The sequence below is a fragment of the Nomascus leucogenys genome, chromosome 23, assembly GCF_006542625.1.
Source record: "Nomascus leucogenys isolate Asia chromosome 23, Asia_NLE_v1, whole genome shotgun sequence".
Classification (NCBI taxonomy): domain Eukaryota; kingdom Metazoa; phylum Chordata; class Mammalia; order Primates; family Hylobatidae; genus Nomascus; species Nomascus leucogenys.
The window spans coordinates 20,824,211-20,842,769 of NC_044403.1; the positions used below are offsets into that span (position 1 = coordinate 20,824,211).

The window sequence follows — 18,559 nt, forward strand, 5'->3', positions numbered from 1 at the left end:
CGCCCTCTGGCCCCTGCCTCTAGCCCCGCCTCTCGCCTCGCCGCCCTGCCGCCCTGCCGCCCTGCCACCCTGCCGCCCTGCCTGCCGCCGGTGATCGCTGCCCGTGGTGCTCCGTCGCCCCCGCTACCTCACGTCCTCCCGTGCGTCGGGAGCGTCTCGGCTACAACATGTTGGGCATGATCAAGAACTCGCTGTTCGGAAGCGTAGAGACGTGGCCTTGGCAGGTCCTAAGCAAAGGGGACAAGGTAGGCCCGCAGGGCTGCCGAGGACCTGAAGGATTGCTGCCTCCCAACCCCACCCTCGTCGGGGCTGCAGCGGGTGCTGAGGGGCAGGTGGGGCAGGAATGTGCTATCGAAGGTGCGTTCTGGTGTCTGTCGCGAGTGCGGCTCTCCACCGCCCAGCATTTGGACTGGGAAGGAAAGGAGTGAGAGGTCCCCCTGCAGCCGGTGGTGAGAGGAGGCGGGGTAAACAGGAGAGACTGATCCAAGGAGAGAATCCCAACTTGGGGAGTTGGGCACTGCCTGTTGAATGCATTCTTTCGTTTAAATATTCCAAACATTCCAAACAGTTTGATTTGTTGAGAGACACTCGGTTGCAGAAATGAGTGTCGCGAGAAACCCCCAAGTACTAGAGAACTGAGGACAGTAGCCCCCTTTGTCCGCGATTTCAGTTACCCGTGGTCAGCTGCTGTCCGTAACTATTAAATGGAAAATTCCAGAAATACAGAAGTCCTAAGTTTTTAAGTTTCCGGCCATTCTGCGTAGCAGGATGAAATCTTGATTCCCCGGGACCGGAATGCCCCTTTGTCCAAGGTCAGCCTCCTATCTCTAGTACCCGCCCTTAGTCACTTAGTAGCTAGCTTGGTGATCGGATCGACCGTGGCGGTATTCAGGTAACCCTTATTTTACTTAGTAATGGCCCCAAAGTGCAAACTTAGCAATGCTGGCATATTGTTATAATTGCTGTATTTTATTATTGTTGTTCATCTCTTACTGTGCCTGACTGATAGGTTAAACGTTATCGCAGGTATGTACGTATAGGAAAACACATAGTAGATACGGGGTTCAGTTCTGTCCACCGTTTCAGGTATCCACTGGGGGGTTTGGAAGGTATCTGCTATAGATAAGGGGGACTACTGTGTAAAAGAACAAGATCTGTGCAGAATAGACATAAATGCGCTAGGCAGGGAGCACAGGGGCAGTCAGTTCTGCCAGGGGGCTATGATGGGGCCTTCAGTGGAGTGTCCTGAGCTGCGCCTCAGGGATGTGTAGGAGTGCACACAACAGAGAAGAGCATGCACGAAGGCCCAGAGCTGTACCATTGCTTTTGGCCAATTAGATCCCTGGAGTTGGTTACCTAGAATACAGAATGAGTGAGGAGAGCATAATTGCTGTCTTCCCCCAAATTTATATCAGTGCTAACATGGGCTAACTGGACTGCACCCCTGAAAACAAGGAGAGTGCTGCTAGATTATAATCTCCTGGTGGACAGGTAGTTTAAACAGTGCAGCTGTATACAGAGCTCCCAATACAATGCCTCATTTGTGAAAGGACTGTATTGCCTGGGGGCCAAGTTCTGATACCTAGTACAGTGCTCTTCATATCACAAAAGCCCTCAATTAGACTCTAATCTGAACTCTTTGAGCAACCAAAGACCTTTCACCTGTTCTTATCTCCGTTTCCCCAGCTCTATGTAGAATAAACAGTTTAGCCCTGATCAGAGGTCCCACATTTGAATACCTGCAGCAGCCAGGCAGGTAATGGAAATGGGTGAAGCTGGCTGTTTTAAGCTATAAGGCATGGTGGGGACTGAGGCAAATCAGAGAGTGAACTCAGGTCCTCATCTATAAAGGGCAGTTCCAGCCACTTGTTGCTATGCAGTGATATATGAAAGTGTTGCCAAATTCTTAGGGAAAACCATATATCCAGATTCTTATGCGAAATCACCCAATTTAAAATTAATTCAACAAAAACTGTTTTTTGAGTGTTATGTGCCAGGCACTCTTCTAGGCAATGGGATAAAAGATTAAAACCAGCAAAAGTCTCTGCCCTCATGGAACTTATGTCTTATTGGCTAATGAACAAATAAAATGTATCATGGATCAGATAGTGATCAGTGCTGTGAAGAAAAGCAAGCAGGGAAGGGGAGTGAGGAATAGGGAGTATTCGGAGTGAGGCTGTGATTTTGAGTAGGGAAACTGACATAGTTGTACATAGGCTAGACACAAATGCAATAAGGATGCCAGTTATTAATATCAGTCCTGCCGTGAGCATCCAAAGGACCCACCCAAGCCAACACAGAGAGCTGTCTATCCGCCTCCCTGGGCAATGAAAAAGGCACCTGATAAGGTCTGCAGCATCACTGGCCTCCCCATCAAGTAGCTGCCCTACTCAAAACCCCAGCCTTTCTCCTAACAGCCCTGATCAAGGTTCCTGTGGTTCTAACACTGTAAGAATCCACGTGTTCTTGCTTTTTGTCGTAGAATGGGGCTCACTTTGTCTTTTTGGGTTAATGATGATGGCCCACACAGGCGGAGAGGGTCTGGGCTGGTTCGTGGCCTGTGCCCTCAGATTCCTTCCTCACCCATTCCCTGCTCTGCTGTCTCCCTGTGGAGTGGAAGCTGACCCATTCGGCCTGTTTCCCAGGCCAGATGTCAGCCGGCGCCCAGCTACGTTTCCTCAGCGGGAGTCTCTACTGGGAGACAAGAAGGGAGAAACCAGAGTATGTTTCCTCCTTCTCCACCCCATCAGATCCATACTACTAGGAACTTCTCTGTGGCTTCGGCTTCAGCTACGCAGGCCACCATGGTTCTAGCTTCTACCCAGTAACCTAGGTAATCTGAACTTAGGTAACAGGTAATCCCTCCTCTATGTCTCCTAGGGTGCTTTCTAACCTCTAGGTTGCCTCTCTGTCCCCTGCTGGCATCTCAGCCCCTCTGTTATCTGTGTAACCATTTCCTTGCATCGAGCTGCCTCTGCTCTAAATACTCTAGTAGTTTCTGTTTCCTGTTTGACTCTTATTGATACAGTGTCACTTGCCATTAATTTGGGGCCTCTGGGATAAGGAGAACTCCCTAATAAGCATCTTCTCTCAGTGTTTGATGGGAATATGGGGCCATATGGGATATTGGTACCAGGCTAAAGCAAATCATTTAACCCAAATGAACCTCAGTTTCTACAGCTATAAAATGAGTATAAAAATATCTTTTCCATCTATTTCCAGAGTTACTATAAGTATTAAATTCTTTAAAACCATGCAAACATTTTGTAAAGTAGTATACATACTCTACAAATATGGCATTATATCAGTGCTCATCTCAGCTTCATTCTTTCTAGCTGTGTGGTCACAGGCCAACTTAGCCCCTCTGAAGCTAATTGTGGGAGAAAATAATAGTTCATATCTTAGTAGATTGTTTTGAAGTTCAAATGAGATAACCAATTATAAAATTGTTTAACGCTAGTACTTGGTTGGAGATGGTAATGGTTAGCTTCCCCCTGGTCTTACAGTAAAGTTTGGGTAAGTTACTTAACATCCCGTGAGCCCTTGAATTCCTCAACTCTAAGATGAGAATAACAATGCCAATGTGAAATTAATTAATTATGCATAGATACTTGTAAACCTTTTTTTAAAGATATACAAACTTAAGGTTATTATTTTTGAAGAGAACCTCTCCCTGAAATTATCTTTATCCTGGAAACAGCCTGGTTCAGAAACTATTGTCCACTCTCCTGGGCAAATGATGGCATACCATGTTCCCCATATAGCATGGGCTTCAGGCTCACCAGATGTTCGGGACTGATTCCAAGTACTTGGCAGGGAGGCCAGTGCTGCTGCAGACCTTATCAAGTGCCTTCTTAATTGCTGAGGGAGGGAGAAGGGTAGACAGCTGTCTGTGTTGGATTGGGTGGGCCTTTGGATGCTCACAGCAGGACTGACATTAGTAACTGACATCCTTATCAGATCTGTGTTCAGCCTGTGTACACAGGTTAGGACCTGATAGCCTGGCTTTGAGTCCTGGCTCCACTATTCACCCACTGCAGTTTGGGCATGTTACTTAACCTCTTGTTCCCCAGTTTCATCTGAAAATGAAGATTAAAGCACTAACTTCTCTTTTTTTTTTGAGACGGAGTCTCGCTCTGTCGCCCAGGTTGGAGTGCAGTGGCGCAATCTCGGCTCACTGCAAGCTCCGCCTCCCAGGTTCATGCCATTCTCCTGCCTCAGCCTCTCCGAGTAGCTGGGACTACAGGCGCCGGCCACCATGCCCGGCTAATTTTTTTGTATTTTTAGTAGAGACGGGGTTTCACTGTGGTCTCGATCTCCTGACCTCGTGATCCGCCCACCTCGGCCTCCCAAAGTGCTGGGATTACAAGCATGAGTAAAGGACTAACTTCTTCACAGGGTTGTTGGAGGAATTGAATGAATGAATCCAGGTAAAGCATTTAAAATAACACCAGACAAATAGAAAGTACTCTGTTAGGTTAATTGTTGTGATCAGTATTTTCTTGTAATGAGAAAGCAGATTTCCAACATTAGCATGTATACCCACTACATGAAGTGGCAAGAAAAAAACTGACCTTTCAAAGGACTTGCAAATCCCATAGCCAGAGGCATTCTTGTTAGACCTTTGTCTGGGACTTGAATTGACCAAGGTTCCCACTGAATGTTGAAAATTGGTTTTTGTAGCCACAGGCCAAAATCTCCATCTAGGAACTGATTGGGAGCATAGACTAATGGAGATGGGGTGAAGGAGGGCTATTATTGTGTTCCATGTCACAAGCAAATGCACTAAAGATGTTAAATTTTAAGAATCAAGACTGTATTAACTTAGCTGCCTTATTCTCTACAGCAGTAGAGAATTCTGGTTAAATACATTTAAATAGAGCTCCCTGGAGAACTAGAATAGTTTTACAATTCCATCTCTCAAGCCTGAATTTTCACAGTGGTCCCATGGTTCAAATGAGTGGTTATGGATACAGATGCTATGAAGACAAGTGGTCCCTGCACTAGAACTAGTTTAATACATTGTGGCCCAGCTTTTCTCCAGGAGATCCTATTAGATGAGGTCCTCATCTCTCTGCCCACCTATTATGGCTCTTGTATTTCTTGTCATTAGAGTAAAACTAGGTTTTACTCTGCATCTCTCCTTTCTCACAAATATTTGTAGAGTGGCTACAATATGCAAGGCGTGGTACATCTAGGTACAGAGAGATACAGTGGTGAACAAGAGAAACAGTCCTCGCCCTGTGGGGCTTGTGGGTGGAGGTGGGAGTTTAACACATCATTTAATTGTAGTTACAATAAGTATTGTGTTACGAAAGTACAGGGTGAGTAAGAATATCACGGGGAACCTATTTTAAGTCAGGATCCTCTCTGAGGAAGTAACTTTTAGGATGGAGCCTGTTACATGAATAGGGAGACACCAGGCAAAGGCAGGAGGAGAATGCTCCAGGGAGAGGGAGCAGCAGACACAGAGGCCCTAGCGTGGAAATGACCATGGCATCAAAGGAAACAGCAGAAAGCGGCAGAGCAGGTGCTGTGAGTGTGGCTGGCTACGTAGGTAGAAGCTCAGTGGTGCCCGCATCATCAAGGGCAGGTTAAGAACTTGGTGAATGAATGCCTTTAGGCAGGGGATTAATTAACACAATTAGATTGGTGTAGAGTGCCCTATGTATTGCCCAATATATATATTGTCCAGAGTGCTCTCTGGACAATCCCAACCTCATTCACAGCTCTAGTCTCCTCTTATGCTGATGACTCCCAAATTTACACCTCTATGCCAGTCCCCTGCTGAGTTCCAGACCTGTGTGTCCAACTGCCCAATGGACAGTTTGCTTATCTGTATCAGGAGGAGATGAACTGATGGACACATAAGACCCCTTCCAGCTCTAGAGTTATCTGACTTTAGGGGTTCCTAGAAAGAAGGGATCACTCAGGAGGAGGTGGTGATGGAGTTGAGGCAAGCCTTAAAGGATGATAGGTGTATCATAGGGGACTCAGTTCTCAGAGTCAAGCTGGAGTCCCTTCTTGGCAGCCTTTCTTTCCTTGCTGTGGACTTTATGCCTGGAAAACAGGCCAAGAGCCCAGGTCGCTCATGCCATTTTCTAGATCTCTTTTCTTCTGCAGAGACCCTCCATTCAAGACCCGGACATACTTGCAAAATCCTATGTTTAGGTCACAAATGTCAGTTGAAGTAATTTAGGGTAGATGAACTGGCTTGCTATCAAATCACCATCACTGGACTAATGGTTACAAAATCCAACTCCCACAACAGCCTCTGAGTTCTTCTGAGATCTGGCCCCTGCCAGAACACCTTTTTTGTGTCCTGCTTGACAGTCTTTGCTCCAGCCACAACTATTTGTAATATTTGTACTCACAGTTGTCATACTGTTCTTGACCCCTCCTCATTTACTCCTATGGTACCCACTACCTGGAATCTCCTCCCCAAATGACCAGAGCATTTACTGCATTGTACAATAATTTGTGTAATTCTCCTCACCACCCTCCTGATTATCCCTATCATTTTAATCTCCAAATCTGTAGCACCTGGCAAAGGTTTTCGATAATGTTTATTCCATGAATTAATGAAGTAGTGACTGAAGTCCAGTTGGGTGACCTGTAGCCACCTCAAAGTCAGCTTGACCTCTCCAAACATGTTATCACATACACCCATGCCCCTTAAACTAACCTAAGTGGTCCTTTCCTGTGTTCCCATACTGCCCTGGCACTCCTTGCCCCCTAAAGATATCATCAGATGATAACCTTCTGTTTTCCTGGCATCTTCCCTTATTAGGCCATGCCGATCCTGATAATCAGGAACCAAGTCTTTCATCTCTGTCTTGTAGCACCTGGAACAATGTTCAGCACATGGTAGATGCTCAGTACTTGTTGGTTAAATGAATAAAAGAAGAAAAAGACCAAAGGAAACAGCCAGTTAGCTCTTTCTCCAGTGAGATCTTGTTTTTGGTTTTCCCATTTGTAAAAGAAGTAACTGCATAAAATGACTTCTGATACCTCTATTCTGAATTTGATATGGGCATACAACTGTCCGCCCAAAGTATCTAACACAGTGGCTAAAGAGAGAGGTTACAGACTGGGCAACATTGCAAGACCCCATCTGAAAGAGAGAGAGAGAGGAAAAGAAAAAAGAAAAAAAGCAAAGACACTTTGAGAGGCTGACATAAGCGGATCGCATGAGCTCAGAAGTTTGAGACCAGCTTGGGCAACATGGTGAAACCCTGTCTCTACAAAAGAAGACAGAGAAAACAAAATACAAAAAAATTAGCTGGGCATGGTGGCACACACCTGTAGTCCCAGCTACTTGGGAGGATGAGGTGGGAGAATCACGTGAGCCCAGGAGGCTGAAGTTATAGTGAGCCAAGATTGTGCCACTGCACTCCAGCTTGAGCAACCATGAGACCCTGTAAGAAAGAGAGAGAGAGGGAGGGAGGGAGAAAGAAAACGAAAGAAAGAAAGAGAGAGAGAAAAGAAAGGAGGATAAAGAAAAGAAAGAGAGGTTTAAATGATCACCTCACCGCCCCCCCACCCCCACCCATAGCTTTAGAGAACCTTGCAACGAGTATTAGACTGGAGTAGACTAGAGTTTGGGAATTGGAATTTCTGTTTCAGTTTCACCATTCAGTAGTTACATCACTTTGAGCAACTTAGTCTCTCTGGTTCTTCATTTTCTCCTTGATAAAATTAGTTAGATTAGGTAAACTTTAAAACCATTTTATGTTCTGAACTTCTGTGATTCACAGGATAGTGTTTCTGGAATTTAAAACATTACAAGTGCCAAGGGTAGGTGCGCTCTCAAATGAAAGGGGAGTTCTGGAATTCTCTGCAGCAACAGAAAGAGCCAAACACCCTAAGTTTACTTAACAGTTTGCTACTGAAGGCTCTTTGGAAGTGTCAGATTCACCAGATGGAGGGCTTCACAGCAGCCTCAGAATGATTCAGCACGGTGCCCCACAGTCAAGGCTGACTTGCTGCCTCATGATTCCTGGTCTGGCGCAATTTCCTCTACCCCATGTGAAGGGGAATTTAAGTACGAACTTGGCACTCAGGGTTAAAATTACAATATTAAGGCCGGGCACACGGGCTCATACCTGTAATCCCAGCACTTTGGGAGGCCGAGGTGGGCAGAACACCTGAGGTCAGGAGTTCGAAGCCAGTCTGTCCAACGTGGCAAAACCCCATCTCTACTAAAAATACAAAAATTAGCTGGGAGTGGCGGCGTGCGCCTGTAGTCTCAGCTACTTGTGAGAATCACTTGAACCTGGGAGGCGAAGGCTGCAGTTAGCAGAGATCACACCATTGCACTCCAGCCTGGGTGACAGAGCAAGACTCTGTCTCAAAAATAAAATAAATATTAAATATGCTCATTGAGACTACACTTGCCACTCACAGCCCTACAGTCCTGCCTTCCTCCAGAGACACCTTCTGTCCCCCTGGGAGTCACATCCTCTTCCCTAGTTGTGAATCTTCAGTCTAGGATATTATATGAAAACCTATTTGACCAGTCTAGGGCAGCCAGGTTCCCTACCATGTGTCTGTTTTTCATAATCGTTATTAGGAGAGAGAGCACCTTAATCAAATAAATATCTGTTGCATTTCTAACATGTAAAGCTCTGTGGTATAGTTTCTGCCCATAAAGGCTTTATTGCAGATTGTTAAAACTACAATAAGTTTCATTACCAGATGGTAAAATTAACATAGACCTTCTTCTAATGGGATAGAATAAAATGCACTCCAGTAGAGTAGAAGAGAAGAAAAGTAAACAGGATAGGGGAAGGAACAACAACAACAAAAAAACAGGATGCATCTCATCCATAAGGGTAAAGCATTACTTTGTGAAACTTTAACTATGTATATATTCATGATAAGACAGGCTGTAAAAAATGCTTTCCTTCTTGTGGATTGTGATTTTTTTTTTCAAAGTGTGGAGAACACTGCCTTACAGTATGTCCAGGAATACAAAATTAAATTATATGAGCAATCACATGGCAAGGAGCAGGAGGTGTGCTGAAGGAGAGCTGTGGGGGTCCATGATGAGTCTAAACACCAGGGAAAGGATAGTCCAAGGACAGGGCCTCAATGCAGAAAGTGGTGATGCGGAGATGAAAGAAGGATTTGCGTGAAGAGAGACAGTGGAGCTGAGCATTAAGCAGATTGGGAGGCTGTGATTTAGTGAGACAAGAGTCAGGGAGAGGATATGCTGTGTCTGGGAGCGCGGTGTGAACAGAACTATAGTCAGCCCTTCCTGTCTGTGGGTTCTGGATCCACGGATTCAACCAACCACAGATGGAAAATATTCAAAAAATAATAATAGCAATACAGCAATAGAAAATACATAAATCAACAGTAGAGGCCAGGCGTGGTGTAACTGCCCAGTGGGTTCACCTTGCCTGCTGCCTAGATAGAACCAATTTATCAAGACAGGGGAATTGTAATGGAGAAAGAGTAATTCACGCAGAGCCGGCTCTGCGGGAGACAGGAGTTTTGTTATTACTCAAATCAGTCTCCCGGAGCATTTGGGGATGAGAGTTTTTAAAGATAATTTGGCAGGTAGGGGCTTGGGGAGTGGGGTGTGCTGATTGGTCAGGTTGGAGATGGAATCACAGGGGGTGCCAAGTTAGGTTTTTCTTGCTGTCTTCTGTTCCTTGGTGCAATGGCAGAACTGGTTGGGCCAGATTACTGGTCTGAGTGGTGTCAGCTGATCCATCGAGTGCAGGGTCTGGAAAATATCTCAAGCACTGATCTTAGGTTTTACAATAGTGATGTTATCCCCAGGAGCAATTTGAGGAGGTTCAGACTCTTGGAGCTAGAGGCTGCATGACCTCTAAATTGTAATTTCTAATCTTGTAGCTAATTTTTTAGTCCTGTAAAGTCAGACTGGACCCCAGGCAAGAAGGGGGTCTTATTGGGAAAGGGCTGTTACCAATTTTCTTTCAGAGTCAAACCATGAACTGACCCACAGTTAGTTCGGCCTAAGCCCAGGAATCCCACAAGGACAGCTTAAGGGTTAGAAACAAGATAGAGTCAGTGAAGTCTGATTTCTTTCACTGTCATAATTTCCTCAGTTATAATTTTTGCAAAGGTGGTTTCAATTGTGGCTCACGCCTATAATGCCAACACTGGGAAGCCAAGACAGGAGGATTGCTTAAGTCCAGGAGTTTGAGACTAGCCTGGACAACATAGGGAGACTCTACCAAAAAAAAAAAAAAAAAAAAATTTTTTTTTTTAATTAGCAGGGCGTGGTGGTATGCTGGTATGCACCTGTGGTCCCACCTACTCAGGAGACCTAAGTAGGAGGATCGCTTGAGCTCAGGAGGTCGAGGCTAGTGAGCCATGATCATACCAGTGCACACCAGCCTGGGTGACAGAGTGAAACACTGTCTCAAAAATAAATAAATAAATATGTGTGTGTGTGTGTGTGTGTGTGTGTGTGTGTACACAGAATAGCAACTATTTGCTTGGCTTTTACACTGTATTAAGTATTATAAGTAATGTAGAGATGATTTAAAGTATGTAAGAAGATGTGTGTGGGTTATATGCAAAATACTACACCATTTTATATCAGGGACTTGAGCATCCATGGATTTTAGTATCCATAGAGGTCCTGGATCCAGTCCCCCAAGGAGGCCAAGGGACAAGTGAACTCTGATTCCTTGAATTGCAGTCCTCCTACTAGAATGAGCCTAAATTTGGGGGCTTCACAGTTTTGTTGGATTGTCGTCATTGTATTTTTTGTTTCCTCCCTTCTAAGTTTATCTTTATTTTTTTTCTGGATCTCCTATTTGTTTAACTTTATCTTCCAACCTGTTTACTGAATTTTTCTTCTCTGTTATCAGATCTTTAATTTCTGAGAGCTCTTTTGGTCTCTGAATGTTCCATTTTTGTAGCATTCTGGTTTTCAGGATGCAATATCTTCTGTCTCTCCAAGAATATAACGTATAAGATTTTCCTGCTTTGGATGTTGTCTCTACAAGAATCCCAGAATCTATTTCTCGTGGCCCTTCATACTCAGGCCTGTCTCTTCTGCTCTATGGCCATACCCACCAAGGAAAGTTTTTTAGCCCTCTGTTACCACTTCTAGAGATATCACAAGTTGCTACTTTGTACCTCTTAAACACTGTGCCTTCTCTGTCTCTAGGAAGAAGTCTCCTATGAAGAAAGGGCCTGTGAAGGAGGCAAATTTGCCACAGTGGAAGTGACAGATAAGCCTGTGGATGAGGCTCTACGGGAAGCAATGCCCAAGGTCGCAAAGTACGCGGGGGGCACGAATGACAAGGGTGAGTACCCCTGCAGGACGTGGCTCTGGTCTCGGGGGCCAGCTTTGCAAGGTCTCAGTTCATCAGTGGTAAACGCAAGTGAGGGGCTACAAGGCACCTGTAGCGACCTGTTTCAGTGACCCGTGAACCTCCTGCACTGTGTGAACAAGCAGTTTATTGCAGGAATCTGGGGAAACCACTCTGGTGTCAGCCCAGCCTGTCCCTCACTTGAAGGCACCCCTGCTCAATATCTCCGAGTTCCTGCTTCACTCCCAGGTGTGGGACCATAGGCTCTATTTTTTTTTTTTAACCCTGCAGTGCTTATTATGTCTTTGGATTGGTTGACTAGGTGACGTGTGCCCACAGTAAGCTGAGCTACAGCAAAAGGCAAGGCCAGCATCAGGCTGGAGATCCCCAGAGTCAGCCCCTGGTAGCTCAGGTTCTGCTGGGTCCTGAGGCTCAGTGAGCAGTAAGGTTCCAGACCCTGTCTGGCAAATGAAGGGTCTGAGAATTCTTAAGCCATCCCGCTCTTAAAAACTTGGCAGTTCATGCTGGCCACCTCTCTACTTTAAAATGATAAGCCTGAAGTCTCATGAAAGGTGTACCTGTTAGATGTAAACCATATTTAAAAATGAGTTTGACTCGTAAGAAGCCCTCTAATTTGGGTAGCATTTTGGAATCACTGCAAAACAAAAATGGGTCAGAAAGCAAGGGGAAAAAAGAGATGTGTTTAATTTTTAGGATATTTCTCCAGCTGATAATTTAGAGAGCTAAAAACATGTATTAGCCTTAATAACATTTACTAGGAGCTGCCCTGTCTATTGAGTAACCATTCTTTTATTCCTTTACTTACTTAAAAAACTTGCTTTAAAAAAAAAAAATTTACTAGGACTAAAGTAATCAGGCTTTGGAAGATATGTTAACCTGTAGGAAGTCAGGAAGAAATCTGTTCCTTCTTAACACTGTCTTAACATTTTTTTTAGATGAAAATATGTATAAGAATTATAAAACTCACTAAAGAAAACCTTGAAAATAACAAAACAGTATTCCCTAATTCCCCCATTCAATACAATCAATGTTGTCTTTTGAATATATTTTTAGGGCTTTTTAATGTAATCTTAGTGTTCCTATAATTTCATATCCTGCTTCTGTTAGTTATTATTTCATAATTATTTTCCACTAGTACCAGAGTCTTCTTAAGCATAATTCCTAGCTACATTATATTGCATCATGTGTCTGTAATTTACATAGACATATTCCTGTTTTGAACAGAATTTATAATTCTGCTGTAATGAATATCTTATTACCTATAGCCTTTTCCATATTTTAGATTGATGTTTTAATTAGGCAGTAATTAAATACTGGCTAGGCATGGTGGCTCACACCTGTAATCCCAGCACTTTGGGAGGCCAAGATGGGCAAATCACTTGAGGTCAGGAGTTTAAGACCAGCCTGGCCAACATGGCAAAACCCCATCTCTACTAAAAATACAAAAATAAGCTGGGTGTGGTGGCGCACGCCTGTAATCCCATCTACTCAGAAGGCTGAGGCACAAGAATTGCTTGAACCCAGGAACCCAGGAGGCAGAGTTTGCAGTAAGCCAAGATCACGCCACTGCACTCCAGCCTGGGCAACAGAGCAAAACTCTGTTGGAAGAAAGAAAGAGAGAAAGAGAGAGAGAGAGAGAGAGAGAGAGAGAGAGAGAGAGAGACTGATAATCTACAGTCTTGATATATAGTGCCAAATCATTTTTTAGAGTTGTACCACTATACTCCTACCAACAGCATATACAAATAACAGGTGTTCATGTATTTCTGTGTATTTTTAACACTTGAAATGTTCATTGTTAATTTCAAGAACAAAAAAATACCGCTTTGAAAGACGAATGGAACTAATGTGTCTTCCACAGCCCTGAGCAAGCTCTGTCTCTGATCCCTGCCTCACTCTGTGCTTTTGTGTTTTCAGGAATTGGGATGGGGATGACAGTCCCTATTTCCTTTGCTGTGTTCCCCAATGAAGATGGCTCTCTGCAGAAGAAATTGAAAGTCTGGTTCCGGATTCCAAACCAATTTCAAAGCGACCCACCAGCTCCCAGTGACAAAAGCGTTAAGATTGAGGAACGGGAAGGCATCACTGTCTATTCCACGTAAGGAGACAATCCTTCAGGCATCCATGGGTGGCGCTTGATTCCCGTACCACTCCTTGCATCACCTCTGGCAAGCATTCGTGTCAAATTTTTATGGTTGCTGAATTAATTTAAGTAGGAAATGCTGAATCCTAACAGTTTCTTATTTTAAATTTCTTCAGGCTGCAGCACGCACACATTTGCATTTTATCGGAATAAATGCCTTGGCCAGTTGCCAAATTGATGGGGCGAGCTTAAGCTTTGCTTAAGTTTACAATGAATGTCTACATTAGCCATAGCAGGGTTCTAGGAGACTCAGCAAATACCTTAAGTCAAGCCGTGGTCTGGATTCATGGACACATGGGAAGCATAAAGGGCTGAGGAATACCTGATTTCTACCCCACACTCCCTTTGAATGCCAGAAAGCAGGGAGCATTTGCCAGAGCTGGGCTTCCACCCTCCTTGTATTCCTGGATGGTAGTCCTTTGAGCAGAGCACACATCTATTCTCTTGTCATCCTGGTCCTGTTTCCAGGACTTCATGCGGGGTCATTTTCCCTTGACTGTAGAGAATAGCAGGTGCAAATGGTTACTAGTTTCTATCCCTTGCGCTCCAACCTGCCCTCAGAAACCAAGTCTTCTAGATCATTGATGACTCCTCACATTTGTTAAAATCCTCTCATGTGACAGGCACCAAACCAGGCTCAGGGGAAGACCAGGATCTTCACCAGAAGTAACCATAGGTGGTTTGGCTCTGCTCAGTAGCAACCTCATGAAAAATTCATACACATATCATCTTGCACTGGACTGAGTATTGGTCCACTTCAGGGACCTCCAAACTTGGCTGCCCTGCTGCAACACTGAACCTGATGGTGGGACCATTTTCCCTGGAGCTGTGTGAATGTTCTGAGAATGCGAGTTTCACTGCTGTGTGTAGTCTTAGGCCAGGTGACTGCAGGGTCCCCAGAGGACAGTGAATGTAATGCAGCTGGGAGCTGGCACTGGAGCCTCAGCTCCTGTGCTTGTCCTGCAGTCCTCATTCAAGACTTCCCAGCTTCCCTTCAGAGGGTGTGGAGAAAGCAAATTACTTAACAATATCTTTTCCTAGGGTGGAGATGCACCTAGGTTGCAGCATTTAAGGAAGCACTCACTCTCACAGCTGTCCAAGTGCAGGATGGGGACTGAGAGTGAGCGCCTCCTTAAATCTTGTGCCCTGGGTTAGATGTCTGCTTGTCTTTTCCATTCTATTTCCTGTGTTTGGGAAGCAGCAGGTATACTGCAATGAGCTTGTATTTTATTTGAATTCCAGCTCTACTGCTTACTAGCAGGATGATGCTTGGGAAGTTACTCAACTGCTTTAAGACTTAGCTTTTGCATTTGTTAAGTGCTGATAATATAACCTCCTATATATGATGTGTGTGTGTGCATGTAATGTAACCTTATAGGATTATTGTTAAATATCTTTCAGTATTTACTAAGATACTATTTATATGTTACCTAATATTTATGACCTGAAGCAGGTTTTGGCAATTACCCCTTCTGTCTGTTCATTCTTATTTCATAAGGAATGAGATAGACATGATTGAATCGGTTCACATTAAGACTTCAAGCAGATGGGGCTAGTTTCTGATCATTTGTTTTACCAGACCCTGAGTAATGAGTGGATATAATTTTTTTTTCTTTTGTCTTTAACTTTTTAGTATGGAAATTCTCACACTTATAGAAAGGTAGAAGCGTATAAGATCATGAAACCGTATGTGCCCATCCCCTACCTACAGCAATGATCAGCTCAAGGCCAATTCTATGTCTCGTATATCTTCACAGCATTCACCCAGCCCTACCCTGGATTATTTTTTGGCAAATTCCAGACATTATATTATTTCATTCATAAATCTTTCAGGTAACTACTAAAGATTTTTTTAAAATATAATCATGATACCTTATTTTTTCTGAAATTTTAATAGTAATTCATTAATTTGTAACATAAAATATTCAGTGCTTAGATTTCCCCTATTATCTTATCATTTGTTTTTTTGTTTTTTCCTTTTTTTTTTTTTTTAGACAGAGTCTCTCTCTGTTGCCCAGGCTGGAGTGCAGTGGTGCAATCTCAGCTCACTGCAACTTCTGCTGCCTAGGTTCAAGCAATTCTCCTGCCTCAGCCTCCCAAGTAGCTGGGATTACAGGTGCCTGCCACCGTGCCTGACTAATTTTTGTAGTTTTTTAGTAGAGACAGGGTTTCACCACCTTGGCCAGGCTGGTCTTGAACTCCTGACCTTGTGATCCACCTGCCTTGGCCTCCCACAGTGCTGGGATTACAGGCATGAGCCACCACGCCTGGCCATCATTTGCTTTAATATTTTGTTAGAATCTGGATCCAAGTCAGATCTTGCAGTACTTTTTGTTGTTGTTGTTGAGAGACAAGGCCTTGCTCTGTTGCCCAGGCTGGAGTGCAGTGGTGTGATCATAGCTCACTGCAGCCTCGAACTCCTGGGCTCAGGTAATCCTCCCACCTCAGCCTCCCAAGTAGCTTGTACTACAGTTGCACACAACCACACCTGGCTGATGGTACATTTTTAAGCTTTTATTAATCTGTGAATTTCTTACCAACACACCTTTACATTCTTCCTTGCCATCTGTGGATCATTTGTCCTGTTATTATCTGTACTGGATTTTGCTGACTGCATTTCCGTGACATCTTACCACATCCCTCTTAGCCCTGTATTGCCTGTAAATTAGTAGTTGAAACTAGAGGCTTGATCAGATTCAAGTTTTTGAAGTTTTGGTGGGAATATTTCCTGGGTGGTCGTGTTTACTTCCTTCAGGGGCCCACAGTGTCTGATTGTCCCTGATTGAGTGATGTTGGTGATCATAGTTCATTGTTGTCTAGATTCTTGTTCCATTAGAGGCCATAAAATGATAATGCTCTCTGTTTTTCCTTCTTCTTTTATTACCTGCAATATTTCGGTAAAGAGAAACTTCCCCTCGTTTACTATTTGGCTTCCTTTATTTCATATAGAAAAAGCCAGATACATGCTTGCTTGATACTTTATTTACCAGTTTTCAGAATGGTAATTTCATTCTGTAACATCCTCAAGGTGAAGTGGTCTGCATCTTCGTTTTCTGAGTGTAATTATAAACATATGAATTTAAACATATTTGATGTGTTTCAGTTTGTTACAGTTATTATTCTTATTGATGCTCTAATTGCCCCACTGTTGGCCAGTGGGAGCCTCTTCAAGTTGGTTTCTTGGTCTTTTTGACACAGCTCCAGTAATCTTTGATGGCTCCCTGGCTTTCTGATATAATTGAGATGTTTTGAGCACATCTTAGCATTTCTTGCCCTAGAGCTAGAATTAGCCATTTCTCTAAGGAACGCTGGTTTCTTATGGTGGGAAGGGGTACAATGGTACTATCAAAGGCAGGTCGGTGACCATTTCCTTTTAATTCTCTGAAATCTAAACAGATGGAAGTGCCAAATGTGGTGTCTAGCCTGGCTCCATGGAATTTTTAACATGGAGTTTTCACACAGCATATGATCATTCCTCAACTCGCCACTTGATGTCACTGCATAGTCAAATGAGCATTCAAAAGTACCCTGCAGTGATTTGTGTTATTTTTGATTCTGTTGAAAGCAATGTTAATGAGATGGTGGAAGGCAAATGTACTACTTCAAATGCAAAAGTACTCTATCAAATAATGCAGTGAGTGCATTCAATGACAAAATTAATTCTAAAATGAAAGCCTGGCATCCTTCATTCAGTCTTCCTTCTTTATGACCTTGTGAAGAGACGTTTACAAAGGGATTATACATTTATTAGCATTGTTAATTACCGGTGCTTTTAGATGAATAGAATGCTGTGAAAAAAAATAGCACTATCAGAATATGTTTAGTATTCACGAGAGGCAATAGAATTATCCTCACACTTAGACCAGCGGCGACATTCCAGATGACTGTCCTTTCTCTATGCACTTAGGTTAGAGTCTGGCCTTTTCAGCTCATTTCAGCACCAGGTTCTCAATAGGGACCAACAGCTGGAGACGTTTGATGGTTTTAATGAAACTTTCACGGTTTAAATGAAATGTCTAGATATAAAGGAAAAAGTTGGAAACCAGGAGTTTATTTTCAGGGTAACCTATGCTCCAACCCAGTTCATCACTCAGTGGCCATAGGACCTTTGGTATATTCTCAGCCTCACTGCACCTCAGTTTCCTCATCTGTAAGATGGGCATGAGTACCTAGCTTTTATGGTATTGTGAGGATAAAATATGATAATATCTGTAAATACCTACTCAGTACTAAACATGAGGTAGACACTCAGTAAATGTTAGCCTATTCTCCTCCTCCTAACTTCACCTCCCTTTGAGAATTTGATCAAGTTTTCTTAGAATTAACAATAAAAGAGTCAAAGTTGCTGCAGATACACTTGGGTTAGAACCTCAATTCCAATAATTATGAGTTTTATAACTTGCAGCAAGTTGTTTAATCTTTCTGAGCCTCAGTTTTCTCATCTATAAAATAAGATTTGTAAGGCATGATTGAGAAGGCCGGTTTCATTGTGCATTTGAAAGAACTTTGTCAGCTGTCAGCACCTAGGTTGCTGATGTCATTTTTCCCTCTAAATGACCAGGCCCCAATGGAGGCCACTGGCAGCTTGGGAAGTTCAGCCTAGAGAAAGAGAAGTTTGGAAGAAAGAGCTCAGCTGCTAAACCCTTAGGGGGTTCCCACGTCACCACTTAGGAGATTTACAGACCAGTGTTTGCCCATGTTCCTAGATAATTCAACCCTGTTTGTAACCACAGGAAGTTGGGACCAAGGGTTTTCAGTCTTAGCACCCTTGCTTTGCCCCTTCACTTCAATTAAAAGGGGCCTTGCCCAGCCGTTCTATTGAAAATAGCACCCTGTCCTTTTCTGTCCCTTATCCAGCTTTATTTTGCTTTGCTTCACTTATAATCAATTGCATTATATATCTCTATCTGCTCATTTATTTATTGCCCTCTCCCCACTAGAATGCAAGCTTCCCAAGGGCAGGGTCTTTGGCTAGAATATAACAAGCGTTCAATAAGAAGTTGGTGAATTGGCCATCACAGTGGCTCACATCTGTAATTCTAGTACTTTCGGAGGCCAAGCTCAGGAGTTTGAGATCAGCCTTGGCAGCATAATGAGA

The 18,559-nt window shown here is 43.6% G+C and overlaps 1 protein-coding gene and 1 long non-coding RNA gene across 2 annotated transcripts in view; one reads left to right on the plus strand and one right to left on the minus strand.

Annotated features, from left to right (window-relative positions):
* The window catches only part of HEBP1 (heme binding protein 1), a 25,660-nt gene continuing 7,101 nt past the window's right edge, over positions 1 to 18,559 (plus strand). The window contains exons 1-3 of the mRNA XM_003265519.3: positions 1 to 245; positions 11,153 to 11,291; positions 13,236 to 13,416. Of these exons, the coding sequence (XP_003265567.1) occupies positions 168 to 245; positions 11,153 to 11,291; positions 13,236 to 13,416 (398 nt within the window). The 5' untranslated portion in view covers positions 1 to 167. The remainder of the gene's footprint in view (positions 246 to 11,152; positions 11,292 to 13,235; positions 13,417 to 18,559) is intronic.
* The window catches only part of LOC115832903, a 17,950-nt gene continuing 15,348 nt past the window's right edge, over positions 15,958 to 18,559 (minus strand). The window contains exon 3 of the long non-coding RNA XR_004028305.1: positions 15,958 to 17,249. This is a non-coding gene — a long non-coding RNA (uncharacterized LOC115832903). The remainder of the gene's footprint in view (positions 17,250 to 18,559) is intronic.